Below are 21,196 nucleotides of genomic sequence, written 5' to 3'. Positions count from 1 at the left end.
TTAAATATCCTACTGCCTCACAAGTACTGTATCTCTCCCATGGTTCCCCACAGTGTCATCATGCATCACCACCTATAAGAAGACCCCACCCCCGGTGCCGCCCCGCACCACCACCTCCAAACCCTTCATCTCTATCACAGCCCAGAGCAGCACCGAGTCAGCCCAGGATGCCTACATGGATGGCCATGGCCAGGGGAACAGGGACAGCCACCCCCGGGGAGACATGACCGTCCAGTCAGCCCTGTCCAACTCCACGGAGAGCATCGACAGCATGAAGGCCCTGACGGCAGCCATCGAAGCGGCCAACGCCCAGGTCCACGGCCCCGCCAGTCAGCATGTCTCAAACAGCAGCATAACCATCACCACCACCTCTGCCCTGGCCCAGATCACTGAGGACAGCAGGAAGGAGCAGGCCAGGAGGGCCAAGTGCCAGCTGTCCATCGGCATCCAGGTCTGTGGTAGACACTACCTCACAACAACTTTTGAGGTGTCCTTTGACATTTAGTTTGATCTGATATGGGAATAATAAGAAATGTATTAGGTGAAACAAGAGCCAGGTTTTGAGAGACTGGATCCCCATCCCCTTTCTGAGTTGACAGGATGTGGTTCTACTTTTGCTCTATACTGTTCTCTAGTGGCAGATGTTTACATTTACTTCAGCCTGGTGTTCTGTATATCAGTTTCCCAACTCCTGTCCTCCATTACCACCGACCAGCACACATTTATGTTGTAGCCCTTGACAAACATGCCTGATTCAATTAATCCAGGGCTTAATGATTAGTTGACAAGTTGAATCTGGTGTGCTTGTTGAGGGCTACAATAAAAATGTGTACTGTTGGGGGTACTGGAGGACTGGAGTTGGGAAACTGCGTGTATATTGTAGTGACTGAGAGATAAATCTATATTTTATCGTTCAATTTCTTTCTTTGATGATTTTATTTCCAGGTGGACGGGCCAGAAGAGGAAGCTTTGGAGATGGAGGACCAGTTCAAGTTCCAATCAATTGGGGTCCAGGTGGAGGACGAGAGGGGGTGAGTCTCTGCCTCTTTGTCTCTGTCTCTCTCTCTCTCTCTCTGTCACCCTCTCCCTGTCTCTCTCGCTCTCTTCTCTCCCCTCTCTCTCAGTCAGATCAGAATGTCAGTCGCTCACTGTTTCTTGCCTTCATGACCTTTTGTGTGAAAGTCCAGAGAAAGGCATCCATTTACAAATGAAGGCCGTTACCAAGGGAGTCATGAGGGATGCTGGGGGAAGAAGACTGAGCCTAGGGTTGTGAATGCAGTGGAACAGTTGTGCTAGTGAAACGGACAGTTGTGTTTGTCTGTTGGCCTCGCCGGTGACACCTCTTCAGTGACTTCAGCTGTGTCCTCTCCAGCTAACCTGCGACTGCAGTCTGACAAGGCAAACCAAACGCCTACACTCTGTACACTTTTTTTTTCTATGCCGGAGATAGAAGTTAGAGAAATAATCCTGGTAGACTTGCTGCAGCTGGTGTCTCAACTTCTGTTAATGAGGATCACTGACCGCCCACTACAGCAGCCTAGTCATACTAAAGACTGTGGGAGTTTTAATATGAATCAGAGTGAAATTATTCACGTTATAAACCTTATTGTATATTTCTTCCTGGTTCCTACGTGTGTTCTGCTCCACCCTATGCGTTGTACAGGACAAATATAGCATCAATAGTCATCGGCATTGTAAGGCTGTTCTTGGACAGCTCTGCTGTGTGTCTATAGTGTAGGGCGCTCGCTCTAAAGGAATGGTCATGGTGGGTGGTGTTTCACAGTAGTAGCCTGCTCCATGATGACTGCAGCCTAGGGCCTCTTCCCTTCCCTTCCCTCACTCTGTGTCTCTGTGCACCTCCCACACTACCTCTCTATGTGGGATGTTCATTCATGGTGCAATGGATTGGCTCAAAATGTGGTAAAATACACCTTCCATCCATCAGAATGGATTAAATTCAGGGCCTGAGGTTTTTCTGACCACATGATCTGACCCGGAAAAACTCTGGCCCTATATAGGCTTAAACTGGGGTTCAGAGTTTTTCCTGGTCAGGTCACCTCAGACTGGGCACTGATGTCTGTCTCCCCCTGTTGGCAGATACCGGCGGCTCACCCGCTCCAACAGTGTAACAGCCGCAGTACAGGCTGACCTGGACATGCCTGACATGTTAGACAGCCCCCTGGACTCCCCAGAGACAGACCTGCCCTCCTCAGTCTCTGTGTCACACCAGTACTCCCGCGACGCCGCCACCTCGCCAGCCTCCACCGTCAGCATCCAGGGCTCGGGGAACCACTACCACGCCTGTAACTCAGACGACTACGATGACGTGGGCTTCGACCCATCCATCCTGCCCCCGCCCGATCCATGGATCGACAGCTTGACCGAAGACCCCCTGGAGGTGGTCCAGAGGTCCGTGTGTCAGCGGGACGGGCGCTGGTTCCTCAAGCTGCTGCAGGCTGAGACAGACCGCATGGAGGGCTGGTGCAGACAGATGGAGCAGGACGAACAGGAGAACGACCTGCCTGATGACGGTGAGTCTGGCCGGTCCAAAGGCACTTATACCACTACCTATCACAAGTGTGTGTGTGTGTGTCAGTGGAGGCTGGTGCTGCGTACTTGTGCGTAATTGTACCTGTGATAGGTACAATTAGGTGGACTCATTCCAGCCATTACACTGAGCCAGTCCTCTGAGTTCTTCCTCCAACAGCCTCCACTGGTGTGTGTGTGTGTGTGCTATCTGATCTGTGTTTACATTGTCTTCCTCTCCATAGTCTTGGGGAAAATAAGGCTTGCTGTGGGAAGTGCTCAGCTCCTGATGTCACAGAAATTCCAGCAGTTCCGGGAGCTTTGTGAGGAGAATCTGGTGGGTGACTTTTCTAGTTCTCCAGCTTCCTTTGTCCCACTCCCCCTGTTCTTCACATTAAAGCTGAGATAAAACTATGTTTTGTTCTTCCCCTCTTTACTGATCTGTGATCAGAAGCCCAATGCCCACCCGCGGCCCATCTCTCAGGACCTGGCTGGTTTCTGGGACATGCTCCAGCTGTCCATTGAGAACATCAGCCTGAAGTTTGACGAACTGCACCAGCTGAAGGCCAACAACTGGAGGCCCCTGGACCCCCCGGAGAGAAAGGTAAAACAGGCGTCCAGGACCAGCTAGTGTCTGTTTGTGTATGACACAGAGTACATCATGATACCGACCGGCCGAGACATACTCATCATGCCGAAACAAATCAGTAGCTTTCTAACTCATTGCATGATCTAGTATCGCTGTTGTAACTTCATAATTATTATTTATTAACATACTGTATCAATGTTTTTGGGGGGTTTGGCAACAACTGACTTTTGTCTAGATGGTGAGGGTTTATTAGATGTGCCCAATACCTTATTAAGTGCTTTACATGGCATGAGTCACACATTACAACATATACACCATCAATAGTTTTATACACAATCCTATTTTAACACAGTGAAAAACCTCACACCCAAAAGTTGTTGAATGTTGCCGTTTTCCTGTCATGTGTTGTATTAAAGTCAGTAGAGTTGTTTCTACTGTTCTGTATCATGGCTGTTGCATTTTATACTCTTGATTTTCTGACCGCTTCTCCATGTTTTTGTTTTGTTGTTCTTGTCGACAGTGAGCTGGTTTTGAGAAGTCATTCCATCTGGCACGCACCACGAGGCCTGACCTCGCTGGGCCACCGTACCTCATGCAGTCGCTGCATCGCGTGTGGTTGTCTCTCTGTAGCGCTAGCCGTGTGCTGCAATAGGTGTGTGAATGCTGTCTGCGCTCCTGGGAGGTGGCTAACTGACTATTTGTCATCCCTGTTCAGGAGAGACGGATCCCTCCTCCTGTGCCAAAGAAACCCCCAAAAGGTCAGCCTCCCCTGGCCCGAGATAGGTCCCTGGAGAGCTCCGAGAAGCAGAGGCTGGATGCACGAAAGCGCTTGATGGCTGCCAAGCGAGCTGCGTCGGTGAGGCAGAACTCAGCCACCGAGAGCGCAGACAGCATCGAGATCTATATCCCCGAGGCCCAAACCAGGCTATGAGCCCTGTGGCAGGCACACCTTCACCACTACACACACACTCTGGCTCACACACACACACAGATTAACTTACAGTACACCTCACACACCGCTAGAACACAAACACACAGGTAAACACACATAAGCTTTTAACAGTATGGTTCCTGTGGGCAAAAACACAGAGACCTACACCCACTGATAGGTAAGTGCAGGGTGTTTGTAATATAGTCACACTATTTTCTCTGTAGTGGGAAGAGAAATGCCACCGGTATAGTTGTTTCTCTTACATATTATTATCTGTCTCTCACAAATTTGATCCTGGTCTTGTTTCCATCTATGTAACATAGATCCTCGCCTGAAGATGACCGCTTCGTGATCCTTCTTTTAAAAAGTTGAGCACTTTTACCCACACCTGTGTAACATCCACCATGATCTTGCGAAATGTATAGTGTTCTTATTCAATGTAGACAGCTGTTGATATCTTAACAGAAAGCAAACATAATTATGTTTGAACATTTGGTTTCTTTAGCTCTTTGTACTTTCACCTAAGCATGGGCCAAACAGAATCCCTTGCTTCATGTCCCATTCAACCCTCAATCTTTTTTCTTTGATTGTAACATAATTGGCAAATGAACAGGGTATATTATGCTTAAGAAATATTTGTTTGAAATCAGATCAAGTAAATGTGTAAAACAACTGAACACTTTGGTTTTGAAATCCCATCTGTAAAGATCAGAGATTTGAGACAAAAAGGATGCCTTTATATTTCTGTAGCCAATTCTGTTGGTTTATTATGCTGAAGCTGTCTATTGTTACGACATAGTTGCTTATTCTAGAGAAATATCTGTTTAAACTTTTTAGTAATTCTTGGTACAAGGACAACTATAGACAATATTCTTTGATATATGTTCTTAACTAAACCTGCTTTCCATTTTGTAAAGTCTGATGGGTGTCTAAAGTGGATTTATGACAACTGAGGATCTTTGCGATGATGAGCCACCCAAAATGAAATACCCTAAAAACAGAGGTACACTAAGAATGCAAGTAGTTTTATTCCTTAACAATGTTTTTCCAGTAGCAAGTTCCGTGGTTTATTTTTATTAGTAAACTGTTTCTGTGTATATTAGTTAAATCTCAAGTGGGCCAGCGTGATGCTCCTGGAAGGCCATGTGACTGTCTCTGTCATGTGGTTCAGCAGGCTTAGCTCTGTGTTATTTCTCAGGAAGAGATGGAAATTCAGTCTGTCAAATCAGGGTCTCCTAGTGCTGGTGGTCTGTGTGTGTGTTATTGACATGTGCGTGTGTTTGTGCGTGCGTGCCGGTTTGTGGGTGTGCGTGTCGTTTTGTGTGCATCAGTGTTTAGAGGTGAGTGTGTGTGTGTGTGGATGTGGGTCTCTTAAAGTGCTTCCTGATTTCCTCGGTTGACATGTTGGCCTTTCTTCAATACGGTCAAGTAGCCTCATGAACATAACTGTACATAGTCAAAACGCCACTTGTACTTGAAAATAACAATTTGTGTGTTTGTACAGAAATGATACATGAGGGTGTTCCAGTAAGCATGCAGACACAATATTAGTATTACAACATCTATACCTAAATTATTTGTTTATTTATTGAACTATTTATTTATTGATGATTTAGTTTTTTTTTACTGTTTCTGTTCAGTGGTCTGTCATGCTACTCTGATCGTATGTTGTATTGTATAGAGATTATATGTGCATACATATGATAAACACAGAATAAAATCATTATGAACACTGTTCTTGGTCTTGACCAGTATTTATTTACACCGACTGATTCAATTTTTCGTCAACCTGATGTACTTTTCCTATCTTGACCACTGGGTGGCACTGATGTGTTTTGAGATATTTTCTTCAATGTGATGCCTCAGCATTTATGATCCACTATTGGACAAAAAAACTGAAATACCTTTTATAGATAAAAAAAAATATATGCCCAAAATGTGGATCCACTAAGGAGGAAAAGGGATGCATGCTTTTGTCTTGACATGCAAACAGGTGTGTAATGCCTACACATTATGATAATATCCGTGTTGACCACCAGGAGTTCTCAATGGCAGGAAACAACAGTGGCTTGTTCCTAGAAAACATAACAGAATGTTCAGATTAAAATGTATTGCGTAGAACAGACACAGGCCTACTTTTCTGTTATGAAGCCGACACTCTTAGAAAAAAAGGCTATTCGTTTGTCCTTATAGGATAACCCTTTTTGGTTCCAGGTAGAACACTTTGGTGGTGAAAAAGGTTATACTTAGAAGCTTGTATTAGTGAAAGGGTTCCACTTGGAACCAAAAATAGTTATTTTAGAGGGTTATATGGGGACAATCGAAGAACCCTTTATGGTTCTAGGTAGCACCTTGTTTTCTAAGAGTGTAGAGCAGGGTTCTTCAATTCCGGTCCTGGAGGGCCGAAACACTTCTGTTTTTTATTTCTACCTGGTAGTTAATTGCACTCACCTGGTGTCCCAGGAATGAATTAGCCCCTGATTAGAAGGAGAGGATGAAAAACAGAGGTGTTTCGGCCCTCCAGGACCGGAATTGAAGAACCCTGGTGTAGAGTAAAAATCGTCAGCCTTCACATTAGATTTCTATCTGCAACTTTACTAGGTGCACCCCATTAATGGCTGACTACATGTTGATTTAAATTACTTCATCCAAAGGAACAAAGCAACAAAACGATATGTTTGTGTAAAACTTAAATTGCATGATTTGTCAATAATTAATATTCAGATATCCATATGAACATATCACAACTTGCCTGTCAAGATAGGGGAGAGCAGATGGGTTAAATTTCACATCAGGGGTCAATTTTTCCAAATGTTTTATTTAGGTTAAAATAACCTTGTGCTGTGTTAAATTACACGACATGGCCAAAAGTATGCGGACACTGGCTTGTCGAACATCTCATTCCAAAGTCGTAGCCATTAATATGTAGTTGGTCCCCCCTTTGCTGCTATAACTGCCTCCACTCTTCTGAGAAGGCTTTCCACTTGATGTTGGAACACTGCTGCGGGGACTTACTTCCATTCAGCCACAAGAGCATTAGTGAGGTCGGGCGCTGATGTTGGGCGATTAGGCCTGGCTCGCAGATGGCGTTCCAATTCATCCCAAAGGTGTTCGATGGGGTTGAGGTCAGGGCTTTATGCAGGGCAGTCAAGTTCTTCCACACTAATCATGCTGAAACAGGAAAGGGCCTTCCCCAAACTGTTGCCACAAGGTTGGAAGCATGGAGTCGTCTCGAATGTCATTGTATGCTGTAGCATTAAGATTTCCCTTCACTGGAACTAAGGGGCCTAGCCCGAATCATGAAAAACAGCCCCAGACCATTATTCCTCCTCCACCAAACATTACAGTTGGCACTATGCATTCGGGCAGGTAGGGTTCTCCTGGCATCCACCAAATCCAGATTCGACCGTTGGACTGCCAGATGGTGAAGCGTGATTCATCACTCCAGAGAACGCGTTTCCACTGCGCCAGAGTCCAATGGCGGCGAGCTTTACACCACTCCAGCCAACGCTTGGCATTGCGCATTGTGATCTTAGGCTTGTGTGCGGCTGCTCGGCCATGGAAACCCATTTAATGAAGCTCCCGACTAACAGTTATTGTTCTGATGTTGCTTCCAGAGGCAGTTTGGAACTCGGTAGTGAGTATTGCAACTGAGGACAGACGACTTTTACACGCTACGCGCTTCAATGGTCCCATTCTGTGAGCTTGTGTGGCCTACCACTTCGCGGCTGAGCCGGTGTTGCTCCTAGACGTTTCCACTTCACAATAACAGCACTTACAGTTGACTGGGGCAGCTCTAGCAGGACAGAAATTTGACGAACTGACTTGTTGGAAAGGTGGCATCCTATGACGGTGCCACGTTGAAAGTCACTGAGCTTTTCAGTATGGGCTATTCTACTGCCAATGTTTGTCTATGGAGATTGCATGGCGGTGTGCTCGATTGTATACACCTGTCAGCAACGGGTGTGGCTGAAATAGCCAAATCCAATCATTTGAAGGGGTGTCCACATACTTTTGGCCATGTAGTGTACAGTATGTTGTTCACGCCTTGCTTTTTGACAACATTTTGAGAGAAATTCAAGTTAATTGTCTTCCGATGATACCACATCATATGCTATTACAATCAAGATCATGCTAATGATCCCATGACATTTGGTTGAAATATTAATTAACTTTCCGTTTCCATTTTAACAAGGAGGCTGAACAGAGGTTATTGGGGAACAGAATCTAAAACAACACAGGATTATTTTGATCTGGATTAAAACCTGCCCAAGGGCAACCTGAAACTCAACAGTGCTGGGTCTGGTCCATCCCTAGATCGGAGACCAGATGCTGCTGGGTATTGGTATTGGTATTGGAGGGCCAGTAGGGTGCACTTATCTCTCTACACCAACACCCCAGGCCGTGTTGAGGGTTCTGTACTGATCCTCTGTGGTCACTAAAAACTCTAATCCGACACTAATCCCAAGAGTTAGTGATTTAACCCCAGTGTCCTGGCTAGATTCTCAACATGACTGCTCATATTGTGCTCTAATTCCCAGTTAGAAGGCTAATTGTGTCATTCAAATGGTCTACTCTACCCTTCAACTTTTCTTTAGGTTGTTGCTGTAAAATGTGTCAATTTACCTGAAGGGAAGTGAAAATGATAGGTTGATAATAGTGTTACAACAACCTGCGCAAGATTCTATCAAATAATAGCCAATGCAAAATGTATTTATTTGTAGATCCCATTTTCCACACAAAATGTGCATAACATACATACTGTATCTGGCAAAATAATAATATTCCAAATTAATTAAAAGCCAGTTTGAAAAGTTTTAAATTATGGAGGCAATTGAAGCTGTCTCCTTGTGCAGGTGAGACATTACGTTTTTTTTTGTCCCAGCAGCTCATATGTTTATCCTATGTCACACCTGATTTAACTAATCAACTTAAAATGTGGTTAATAACTAATCAACTTAAAATGTGGTTAATGGACATATGTGTTTATTTTGCCTGGATGTCTCTCGATCTGTCTGTCTGATGCTGTGATTGAGCTCTTACACTTTGGGAGAGAGATGGTAAACCTACAGGTTAACACAGGTCACCAGATTACCGTCCTAAAACCCAGTGTTGATGTACCATGTATCAAATGGTTACCCATATGTCGAGGTAGTTCTTCACTTTTCATTTAATGCCCATTGACTAAATTGCTATAGCTTGGCTACTTATAAAAACAGACCGACAGATTTGTTGCAAACGAGACCAACCCAGACAGGAAGCACCAGGTTTCCCGCGTTGTATTAAAAGATTTGTAGGACGCTACCCTAATCTCTCCCTGCGTGAAACAGCCATAACCGCCCCAGGGCTCTGGTCAGAGACTTTCAGATTAGCGCAGAAAAATCAATTAGGCCAAGGAATAGTAAATCAATAATCTTCCTTAATCTCTTTGAGGATATATTTATGATTTACTTAAGTAATTTTTATGTTAATATTTGGTCGACTGAAGAAGGGTGTGTGGGTTGAAGGGGACATTGGGGAGCTTTGATTGGTGGGTCATTTTGCTGCCTGTTAAAGTCCCTGGATTAAATGTTTAATTAATTGATTGAATCATAGACTAATCATCAGATTTGTTGGAAATTATCAGAATAATGATCATCTACACTACATCATAGAAACAAGTCTTTGCTCTGCGTTCTGTGCCTATCATAAGCCTTCAAACATTTAGTTAACAAGTTAGTCATGCTGCACTTGGTGTGCAGAGAACGCCTAAACCGAATATGTCAGTGGAAAATTGGAAGACAATATCTTAAACAAGACATTATTTTAAGAACGTTGTGTGCATTCATTGCTATCAATGACTCAAGTCTCTTCAGACCCCATGAGCACCGTTCTAATTTGTCTGGCAATCTGGAGAGCTAGCGCCCCGCGTGCTATTTCAGTGGCTAGGGCGCATGTGGTGGGATTCCCAGGGAATCCCCAGTGTTCGGCATCTTGCGCATCCAGCTCTCTCTGACATCTGACCTCCTCAATCAGGCCATGAAAACGCATGGTTGTGGTAGTCAATGGCACTTTACCAGCAAGCTTTTCAGGTACCAGGTCACTAAAAATGTGAGATGAAAAGAAAAGCGTGCGAGTAGAATAAAAGCAACTGCATGGCACAAGGCTGGACGTGCGTCTATGGTGCGGGGGCTGACTTCAGCACCACAGGACATCCTATGGGGCTACATTTGGTAACCTGTGAGTCTTAAAATGGAAATGTGAAAAGGAAAATTATCAACTGTAGCTTGTTGACTCTGTCACCATTCGTTTTGTGTGGACTTGTGATGGTAAAACGCATTAGTATGAATGCACTAGTTACAGGTGCTTTTGGTGATATAGGCTAATGGTCACCTGAGAACGTTCATATTTCAGGCTCATATTGAGCATAAATATTTATAGCACCTTTTCTTAACCCAATGTATACATTGTATCTTGATAATTTGTTGTTTTTATAGACTACATGTGCTCTCCAACGCACTCGTTCCAAGTTCTTTATCTGTTTGAATCCGTTTAGTTTGTCATTTTATCTTGATTTTCTCCAATCCTTTGCACACTCAAGATTACATGGCTTTATCCTGACTCTCCACTGTGAGGATTACGTCCACCATTTGCACTGGAGTAGGCTTTTCACTCTCTAAGAAAGAGATGTTCAATATCATAAAGTTTTTTATGCACAGTAGACAGCGAGTAAGTATATGTGAATTTAGAACTTTAGTGAGCGTAAAGCTACTTTGAAAAATCTACAATTCAACTGTAGGCCTACACGTATTGAGTCTTAGAATCATGCATCACTGGCCCTCCCTCACCATGAATTGTAATACACCATGACCTTCGCAATACGACATCTCATTTATAATGTTCACCATTATACCGTCTGTTGAAGAGACCCAAGTGTTGCTGTTCCCATGCCAGCGCTCGCTTTGCAGCGTCCGCTGGCACTGAGATATGTCACACTGGTGAATTGATCGTGTGACGTTGACGGTCACGGTCCTGTCTGCGAGCAATTTGTGAGAGTCCTGCTTAACGACCAGTCAGCGCTCAGGTACCAGTCTGGCGCAACAGACAATCATGCAGACTCGTGGACCAGTTTCTAACGCTGATATATTGAATGTAAACTAATAAATCAAATCGAAAATATTGTTTAGGCCAGTATGACTCAAGCAAATGTGTTGTTTATTTTCATCATGGATTGAGACCAGACTGTCTCATTCCGAAATATATTTGATAAGTGGAAACAGATTATATGTTATATTAGCTCTTCTAACATCAGCGTGTTTTAATTCCAAGAAAAGCAAAATTACATAGAATTATAACAAAATGCGCATGCAAGGTGCAAAGCAGCAGCAGCAGCGCTCATTATTATGGGACGAGTTGCATTGACTGGCTCACCGCGCAAGTGGCGTTATTCCCACGGACTGTGCCTCTATTGCCTCGTGTTGCAGCTTGCGGCGAGGCGCAAGACCCATAGCCTACATTAAAATAAAATAAAATATCCTTCAAGTAACAAAGTGACCCCCTCCATCTCAATCTGAATGGGGGTTTCCTATAGACTCCGACCAGTCAATATTTCAGGTACCAGCGTAATTTGTTGTGAGGTGTCTGACAAACACCCTCTTTGACGCTCACTGTGAGGCCACACTGCCTTTATTCTGACACCAGTTTTCCCATAATAAAACCATACTTGCTGTCATAAGTGGGCTGTCGGTCTCCTTACTGGTGCATTTATTTTTGTTCGTCGAACCACTTAGACTAAATGACTTTTATTATGGTGCTGAATACCTGAAGGATTTAAGTCGAGTTTTTCTTGCAGTATAGCCTATTTGGTATCCCATGTTGAGCACGTTTTTATGCACATTCAGAACTCGCATTAATTTATATAAGCCGATGTAACTAAGCAATGTTGCTTTAAATTCCAGGTTTATCCTTATTTTATACAATTCTGCAGTCTAGAAAAAATCAAAAAATAGCTTAATACATAAACCTCCCTTGAAAATGAAAACTATTCCAGCACACATGATTATATTATATTATATTAGAAGTAGGCTACTTTTAGATAAAGGCAGGTGAATGTGAAAACGGTAACAAAAATGTCAACGAGATTTAAAATTATGCACGTTTTGAACATTGTGCAAGTTAAGCCTGATATTTTGTGTCAGCATGCTGATGTCTGCAAAATAGGCTACCCCATGCCAATATTTAACTAGGCCTACCTTAGATAGGCCTACCTTAGATAGGCCTACCTGTTGCGCTATCAGTGTTGAATATGATTGCATCCTTATCTTTGCGTGAGATCAAACAAAATGAACGATTTATCTGGAGTAGCCTATTGCCATATGTGGTACATTTCAACTCTGCACTGGACATATAATCCCACAGATCATCCCTCATCGAGATGATCACCTCTGGATAATCAATTAATAGGCTTCATTAAAGTCAACAGGTATGATGCAGTTATACAAGTGTTGTCATATCATAAGCATGTATAACCCTCTTAATGTCGTAATATAATCTCATAATTATATGATTATATGATTATATTATATTATATTATAATTATATTGAGGGATTCTGAGTGGCGCAGTGGTCTGCATCGCAGTGCTAGAGGCGTCACTACAAACCCGGGTTCGATCCCGGGCTGTTGCACGATCGGGAGTCCCATAGGGCGGCACACAGCGTCGTCCGAGTTAGGGGAGGGTTTGGCCGGGGTAGGCCGTCATTGTAAATAAGAATGTGTTCTTAACTGACTTGCCTAGTTAAATAAAAAAGAATGATAATGCTACAGCTATTCTCAGTCTGGAACCTTTCCCCATTATATATAAAGAATGCACAAGACATCATCATAAGGGTTCACATTTTTACAACTAATAAAACATCCCTGTTTGGCAATAGGACAATTATTTCCAACTATTGCATATTTATAATAGACTCATTTAATATCAGAGGAATTTAATATCAGAGGAATTCAATATCATGGTTGAGCTGCAAATTTCAATATATTCATAATATTTTTTGTGGCCGTTTTGTATTGTGCTCTTTTCACCATTTTTAAAGAGAAGAGCCCTTCTTGTCATAAACTACTCGTTTACCTTGACAGAAGGTATGTTGCTGTTGAGAAGCAAGAAACGCCGCTGCTTTATCCGTAAAGTCCTCTCTTATTTTATTTTGATTGTGACAAGCGAGTGTCCACTGCTTAGAGCCAATGTGTAGGCAGAGCGGCGTCGTAAAACCTATGATTGATGAACACATCATTATGTCCGCCTGTCTAACACTAAAATGACGTTTCATTTAAATGACATACAAATGTTTGCTCTGCATTCTATGGGTTCTAATAGGAATTGGAATCCTCCAATATAGCAGGGTGGCCGAGTAATGAAGTGGTCAGACCAAAGGGCTCTACAGTTTGCTGCAGGCACGAGTGGTCGGCTATTGATTGAGGAAGGTACCTGCTTTATGTGCATGCCTTCATGAAGTGTCAGGGGTGTTATCATTGTTATCTGCTCGACCCTTTAATTAGGCTACTATCGAAATATTTTTTTGTTCACTTACACATTGTTTGTCCCAATGGATGCAAGGGTGCATTAAGTGCAAGATAAGCCTACTCAATTCAGACTATGTATGTTCTTGTATAAAGCTCGAAAAGTAGGTTTTGAATAAGAGGAAACCGATTTAGATTGCATTGACAAAAGATCAATGCGATAATTAAGACCTGTAGCCTTGGAAAGGACTCTGATGTTTATTACAATACTTGTATATCCTAATAATAATAATAGCCTACTAGTACTAATAATAACAATAATGCTATATTGTTGTGGAAGCATGCAACCAAATATGGACACTTAGGCTGCAAGTAAATCCTTTTATAATTTTATTGAATCAACATTTACAAAATCTACCGCCCTGAGTTCTCGTTGAAGGTGTGTGGGAATAATGCGATTATGTCAAAGAAAATAAAAAACACCACACTGCTCTTGCTCAAATAAAAAACTTTCACAACAGCTCTGACGAAGGCCAAGAGGCCGACACGTAGGCTAAGCTTTAATAAATACATAAAAAGTGATACTTGCTTTGAAATAATTGTATTGACTAAAAGGTAGGCTACAATGTTAGGGTGGCTGCTTGTTTTGGACTTAGTCGTTGGTCCTGTAATGCTTTGTTTCCCATTTAGCCCTATGTTCGGTTTTCCATGTAGTGCAGGAGGGGGGTAAACGCTGCGCGTTAGAGAGGGGCGGGGTGGTAAGAGATTATCTCTAGGTGCACATTCGACTCCCGAGCATAGTGTATACTCAACGCTGATTGGCTGACGCTTTTGCTTAATGGCACGCGACTATGGATGTAGTTATAAGAGTCCTCGCGTGTCAGCCTTCAACTGAACTATCTCTTGAGCATCCAGAGGCAGCGCAAAGAGCAAACTTGTTGTTACTGGGCAACACGAAAACAACAGCAAAAAATGGACACTGTCTTGGATACATTTACAGGACTGGACTCCTTCTCCTCCCCTTATTTTGACGAGGATGATTTCTTTACTGACCAGTCCTCCAGGGACCACTTGGACACAGATGAGTTTCTGGATGACGATGTCGACTTTCTCACCAGCCATTTCCAAGATTACTACAAGGACAGCAGGATAGCGCACGATGGGGACTACTGTGAAATTGGCAACTTTTCCTTCTCTTCCTCCTCTTCTACCTTCTCGTATGAATGCACTGACAGCACCTCAGAGCTGTCACCTCAGATGGGAGGAGATGTCCCGATGCTAAAAAGGCGGAGGCGGATGAGGTCCGATATGGAGATGCAACATTTACGGCAGGCTGCTAACGTCCGGGAGCGGCGGAGGATGCAGTCCATTAACGATGCTTTCGAGGGACTCCGGTCTCACATCCCCACTCTACCATACGAGAAGAGGCTCTCCAAAGTCGATACTCTGCGCCTGGCCATTGGCTACATCAACTTCCTCGCTGAGCTCGTGCAGTCGGACATGCCCATCCGAAACTCCAACAGTGACGCACCGACTCAACCCAAAAAAGTTATAATTTGCCACAGAGGAACAAGTAAGTATTTCATATAATTAGATAATGATAATGACTTAATTTTGGACTGTATTGTTACTCATTTGTTAAAGACTTGGTTCGTTACTAATAATGTGTCCCCTTCTCAGGATCTCCGTCTCCAAGTGACCCTGACTACGGGTTGCCTCCCCTTGCCGGCCACTCTCTGTCCTGGACAGACGAGAAACAGCTGAAAGACCAGAACATCATTAGAACCGCTAAAGTCTGGACACCCGAGGACCCACGGAAACTGCACATGAAACCCTCCATGAACAACATTGAAAACGAGCCTCCTTTCAGCTTAACCTCAGCCCAATAAATGTTATATTTATGTCTAAAAGTATGTATTTTTATACACACATTGTAAATCCATGTTAATATATAACGTTGTCTGTAACGTTGATTATTTACGTGTAAATATGTATTTGTCAATGTTCTCCTAATTAAGGCAGCTGGCAATCATCTTATACGTAGCAAAATGTATTTAATTGTTTTCATGATAATAAATGTTTTAATTTAACATTGATGAATATACGAAAACCAAACTATTTTTATAATAAATTGTCAAATAATATTTATATTTATATGCAATCTGAGAATAAATGTATCATAAATGATGAATACATTGTGTTGTATGGTCTATACCACTTTCCTCCACATAGGCTCATGCTCACATTCAAGACATTTCATTTTTAACTCCAAGTGGTGAAGATAATATTCATGCTTAACAACAGTGCAAAAAGCAATCAACATGCATAAATCAATCAATCAACGTGCATGAATCAATCAATCAACTAAAGTTATATTTTAGAACGTGGTTGTTCACCTGAAAGTCAGTGATATCCAGCAGTGTAAGTTTAAATACATGACATATTGGGCTTCTCAACCCAACCCGCATATGCATATACTTAATGAGCAAATAGTCATTCTACTGGGTATCTGATGATGGAGACTGATAACTCCTTTTCTAGAGGACGACGTTTTATAAAGCTGTGGCCTGCATGGGTCTTAGTACTGTAACTTATATACACCCACAAACTTCATTTAAAAAAAAAAACGATTTTGGGTATGCAAAGCAGATGTAAATGAAAACAAACATGCAGATACAATTCAATGGCTTAAAATGCCAGGGCCTGCAGCTATAAACCATAGTTGTACTATGTTGGTCTACTATATTGTTTAAAGGGGCATGACTAAACGGATGGCTTGCTGTAAAAGCTGTTTGCATCAATGTGCTGCAGGTGCTTCAAGGCAAAATTTTCCCGTGGTAGCGGCATCCTTCCAACGTGTTCCCTTGCCATTTTTACGTCAGCTCTCCCCCATTTATGTAGTGGTAGCCCAGATATATGCCTATGCCCAAACATGCAAACACACATTCATTCAACCATCTGGCTAAGAGCATTTCGGATAACACTTGCATTTCGGATGGGGAAAAGAGAAAGGTATATTCATTTTCTGTATTAGTCTTTGCATTTCGATTATTTTCTTCTTCCTAGTATTATTATTATTACTATTATTATTACTATTATTATGATGCATAGTTCTCGTATTATTGTTATAGATATTATTATTACCCTACTCGAATTTGTTCCTAAATAATGAGATATGTGCTTTTTTCTAACTTGAAACTCTCCAGTTCAATATTTTGACAAGTTTTCAGTGCATGTGCTTTTTAGGAATCTCAGTGGACCTATAATCCCATCTCTTATTGTATTCTGCCTCATTAACAACGCAGTTATCCGCGTCCTAGACAGCACACAAGAGACCATGTAATCTCATTACATTCATTAGAAAGTCAAATGTTCGCAAGTCAGCCTTAAACTTAATAAAGGACCCAGAAAGTCTTGTAGCTGGTCTTCATCTATTTTGTCGGGGGCAACATTTACATTTAATTTGGTGAAGTGGCAGAGAACAATAAAACAACAGTAGCATCATTGTTTGGTCGCACCTAATGCTATTGAGCGATTGTGGTTTTGTGTGCAAGCACAGTTCAAAACCCCTCAAAACATCCTTTGGTGCAATACCAATCAAGCGGAAGGGAAGGGCTTAAGCAGTGAAACACTTGGGTCTCTATCTTGTCACTCTTGTGCTTGGTCTTGGCAAAGGCTTAAAAGAGCACCATTTACAGGCTGACAGGTTTTATTCCTTTTCTTACCCGGCTAAACATTGGAAAACCATGCCAAGCTCCAATTTGGTTCAGAATAAGTTAGTGAAACTGAAAAGGCTTGCAATTCCCTATAGCATTTGGGTAGCCGTTGACTACCTGTTGCAGACTGGCGGAGGTGCTTTAGCATGCAAGGCAAGTTTATGGTCAGTAAATGTGTCACAAGCCATAGAAAACAGCCGTATGTTATTAGCGCGGTAGTCGTTTAGACCCAAGTAGTTCCACGGTGTCTGTCTGCCCTCTTGGCAAAAAGAAAAATACGAGGTTTATGGATGTGTTATGACATTGTCCACTGTCAATTATATCGACACTCTTCATAATGAACACGTGTTTGTGTATTTTTAAAATTATATATAACCTATTGTTACCATTTAAAAGTTGTTGCAAAAAAATTGAAATTACGCACAAGGGTGTCCATGACCAAGCGCAGCCCTATGCGCATCCGTTTGCATGCAACTCAGCATAAATTGTAGAAGATCAAAGATATGAAGAAATATATAACAAACTGCTGTGATAGGTTAATAGTGACAACAAGTGAGAATTACAAATAATTAGGCTATATTGGAAAACCAACCACTAAGAATATTATTTCATGAAAGTAGGCTACATTATAATATCCAACACATTTCAGTCATATCTCTATTAATCAGATGAAAGTAAAATGGTTAAATGCATTATATTCATCGTCTATAATTCTACAATAATCCCCAGATAAGCGTATGGTAAGCACTGGGAAGGACGCCTAATACGATTCTCATAAACTGTAAATCTGCTCATACTTTGGATTATCGCGCATAAAAATATGGCCTCAGAGTCTGTAAATCCCCCGAACTCCCGCGTTTTCATTAATGTATCTCCACGGTGGCATCGGGGTACCAGCTGCGAGGTTGAGGTTGAACAAACACCAGTTGAGGCTGCCCCATGGGCAGTGTAAACCTCGTGGGTAGCCTTTTAAATCCTGTTGCACCAAGCGCCAAAATGTTCAAATGGCCCAAAATTGTGATTGAAAAACATATGCACATACCAGTGATAATTCAAAAGAGATTATTGTGTTAGTCTGGATGTTAGGACTTGGCTAGCAGACAGGTGTTACACTGGATAGAACCAAAAAGGGTTCTATTGCTTGCTTCATATATGACACCCCTAAAGGTTCTATATATAACCCTTTTGTAGGGTTATTTGATCATAACCCCATGGGTTCTTCTCACTGAACCAAAATTGTCTCTATATAGAACCCTTCGTATATGGAACCCAATTTCGGTTCTATATAGAACATTAAGGGGTGCCATATATGAAGCAAGCATAGAACCCTTTTTGTTTCTATACAGAATATTTTTTTCTAAGAGTGTAGGACTTGGCCCGGGGATATGAGTACAGAGAGACCCAAGGAGGGGAGGGCGAGGTTGCCAGAGAACGCGCTGCCCAGGCGCCTCTCCTTTTACATGGCGTGGAGGCGCTTTACAATCCAAATTATATCTTTATTACTCACATGTCCTAGGCAGTAACATATCCATCCCCGTTGAGGTTCTTATAGGATGCACCTGGTATTTCAAACTTGTTATTTTTGTGCTTCTGGGTCCTGGACAGCAGCTGCTTAAAACAAGCAAAGAGAGAGGTCCTTACAATGTCTCCAAGACGTGTTGGCATGGTTTTCTCGTCTTTAATGTCCCAAACCATTGTCTAAATACAATATGGGAACTGTAAAGCATGACGTTTTGTTATAATTAAACACATTTTCAATGATACACTTGGATTGAAAGCTTTATTACGATCCAGCAAACATTTAATCTCGTTTTGTCCCCCCGTCTATCTGCAGGCAATTAGACTGCGGCCTTTTGCTGGGCCTTGATAAGCCAATTAAATTTATGTCTGCTAATTTTTCAAGTAGAAAAAAGGACTTAGAGCTAGGCTGGCTCCTAAGGACATTGATTTTCTTACCATCACCTGGCGTTCAAACAGGTTCCATTTACCAACAAGGAAAATGTCAGGCGTTTCATTTGGCGACTCTTGTTACCATAAGGCTCTCTCCATCCTGCGCCATTGTTTTCTCCTGTTAATAACTCATTACCAGGATTTTACAAATCCTCAATTACATATGTTTTGTCTCCATATTTTGATCCGTAAGATTAAGCAGATGTTACGATTGAAAATGGAAAACTCCAGGGCTACTCCTGTCTGAAAGGAAGAGGCGGACTCCGCGCTGAGCTAACAAAGAGGTTGGGGAGATCTTCAGAAAAACATTTACGACCAATAAACAGACTTCAACCTGCTCTATTTCAACCATTGTGGGGTTTTTGAATAATTAAGGTTAATAGGAATAGGTTTGTGTACTTTCAATGCCAAGACCACAGGTGCGGGGTGACATGATGAATGATGTGCCTGATTTTTGCCAAGCTCGAGGGCCCTTCTCTTGGACTTTCAAGCTGATAGAAAATATTGTCATTTCTTTAATTCACAGCATTACTTTCATTCAGGACAAAGCAGGTTGATGAAAAGCTTATGCTGTAATGAAACAAGCTATGGTGGTCGCTTTGCTTCCTGAAAGAAAGGGCGAGTCAATGCCCAGGCGCGCTTTGGTTTGTGCGCAAGTACTCCATCTAAAGCAAATAAAGGACCCTTTCCAACTTTTAAAAGACCGCGTTTTACCTTTATTAAAGCTTCCACGGCTAAATCCATTAAGCATATGGTGCTAAGGCACAAGTCTTTTGTACTGGGGAAGCCCTCGAGATGGTAACTTGTGTGTTTTAGGGGATATTTAACTTCTCAATAGACAAACTTGATCGAGGCAACAAGTGTCCCCAGTGCGCGCGAGTACAATATGGTGCAAGGTGGTGCAAGGTGCAAGGTACATTTGCAACCTTCCCTGAAAAATGAACACCAGTTAATGATGAAAAATATCGTACGCCTAACTGTAGACCCAAAGGGAGGAAAATAAATACTCCAAAATCAGTGACCGTTTTGCGCATGGAGCTATATCCACGGCTATGTATGGATAGGTGAATGTAAGGGTGCTAATGGGGAGCTTCTCTGTTATTTTACGCCCAGAACGATTCTAGACTTAAGTACCCACATGTCTTGTACTTGGTCCTTGTTCGTCAATTGTTCGTTAGTTGCTAACTATTTCAGTTATATAGGCTTTGGTTAGCTAACATTAATTTCCTATACGCAGCAGTAGTAGTGTCAAAGTTACTACATATTACAATAGTCTATAGCCAAAAAAAGTATTTTAATTATGGAGGGTTGGTATTTTAGTTCATGTCATTATAGGTTTATGATGGTTAAATAAAAATACCAATCCAATACTTTTATTTGTAATGGATAGTTCCATAGCCGAATCTTAATATCCACTGAAGTTTGCGCGCACATACCTTAAATTTGGATAATCATGTGCATATATTAAGGTTATAATAAGCGCACAAATGAGAGGCATCTAAAACCACCCCTCAGCATGTACCGTATTTTAGCATTGTATAACCAATTTAAACAAAGACGTTCAATAAAGAATAATTGAATGTGAGCTTGTACTGACAAAAGACGCTGACTTTTTAAAGAGTGAGTGGCTCATTGGGTGGGTGAAATCTCAGTGAGAGTGATGTTTTATGGAGTGAGAGTGATGTTTGATGGAGTGTGAGATCAGCGTGAAAATGAGAGGACGTCTTGACTGTAACAGATAAGCAAACACGTGAGGTGAAGCCTAGTCTACATCAGTGAGAGAAACGGACAGAACACATTTCTGTATCAATAATTCTCTCTTCATCTTCTTATGTGGTCTATCTTCTGTTCATTGGCATGTTGATGCTAACCATGTTTTCATGCATGAAAAATATATAACTGTGCGTAAAATTGTAAGGATTTCATAAATCGGGAAGCATATAGGCCCTAGCCCTTTTGCCTACTTGTGTATGATAATAGTACAGCAT

The 21,196-nt window shown here is 42.1% G+C and overlaps 2 protein-coding genes and 1 long non-coding RNA gene across 6 annotated transcripts in view; 2 read left to right on the top strand and 1 right to left on the bottom strand.

Annotated features, from left to right (window-relative positions):
- dlgap1a (discs, large homolog-associated protein 1a) overlaps positions 1-4,046 on the top strand; it is a gene marked incomplete at both ends in the record, with an annotated part of 32,018 nt that extends 27,972 nt beyond the window's left edge. For 2 of the 3 annotated variants that reach the window (XM_084188173.1, XM_084188171.1), the window contains 6 exons: positions 54-451; positions 946-1,031; positions 2,098-2,531; positions 2,772-2,863; positions 2,978-3,130; positions 3,831-4,046. In XM_084188173.1, the coding sequence (XP_084044299.1) occupies positions 54-451; positions 946-1,031; positions 2,098-2,531; positions 2,772-2,863; positions 2,978-3,130; positions 3,831-4,046 (1,379 nt within the window). Of the gene's footprint in view, positions 1-53; positions 459-945; positions 1,032-2,097; positions 2,532-2,771; positions 2,864-2,977; positions 3,131-3,830 lie in introns of all 3 variants that reach the window. The other variant, XM_084188172.1, reaches the window with a different exon arrangement.
- A 1,802-nt stretch (positions 4,047-5,848) lies between these two features.
- Positions 5,849-19,433, bottom strand: LOC311150569. 2 transcript variants are annotated; one of them, XR_014615117.1, is made up of 4 exons: positions 19,215-19,433; positions 18,766-18,866; positions 6,498-6,588; positions 5,849-6,121 (listed from the first exon to the last, which is right to left on the bottom strand). It is a non-coding gene; the product is annotated as an uncharacterized lncRNA (long non-coding RNA). The 2 variants fall into 2 exon arrangements; XR_014615118.1 differs by lacking the exon at positions 6,498-6,588.
- On the top strand, positions 14,515-15,431 carry ptf1a (pancreas associated transcription factor 1a; the record flags this gene model as incomplete). Its single annotated transcript, XM_084139380.1, has 2 exons — positions 14,515-15,115; positions 15,223-15,431. 2 exons carry the CDS (start codon positions 14,515-14,517, stop codon positions 15,429-15,431), a joined length of 810 nt encoding a protein of 269 aa, XP_083995506.1.
- Positions 19,434-21,196: the final 1,763 nt, after the last annotated feature.

This window comes from Coregonus lavaretus (genome assembly GCF_964263955.1).
Source record: "Coregonus lavaretus genome assembly, chromosome: 23".
Classification (NCBI taxonomy): Eukaryota; Metazoa; Chordata; class Actinopteri; order Salmoniformes; family Salmonidae; genus Coregonus; species Coregonus lavaretus.
The sequence above is the reverse complement of the archived record's forward strand: the minus strand, read 5'-3'. Positions and strand labels throughout refer to the sequence as shown.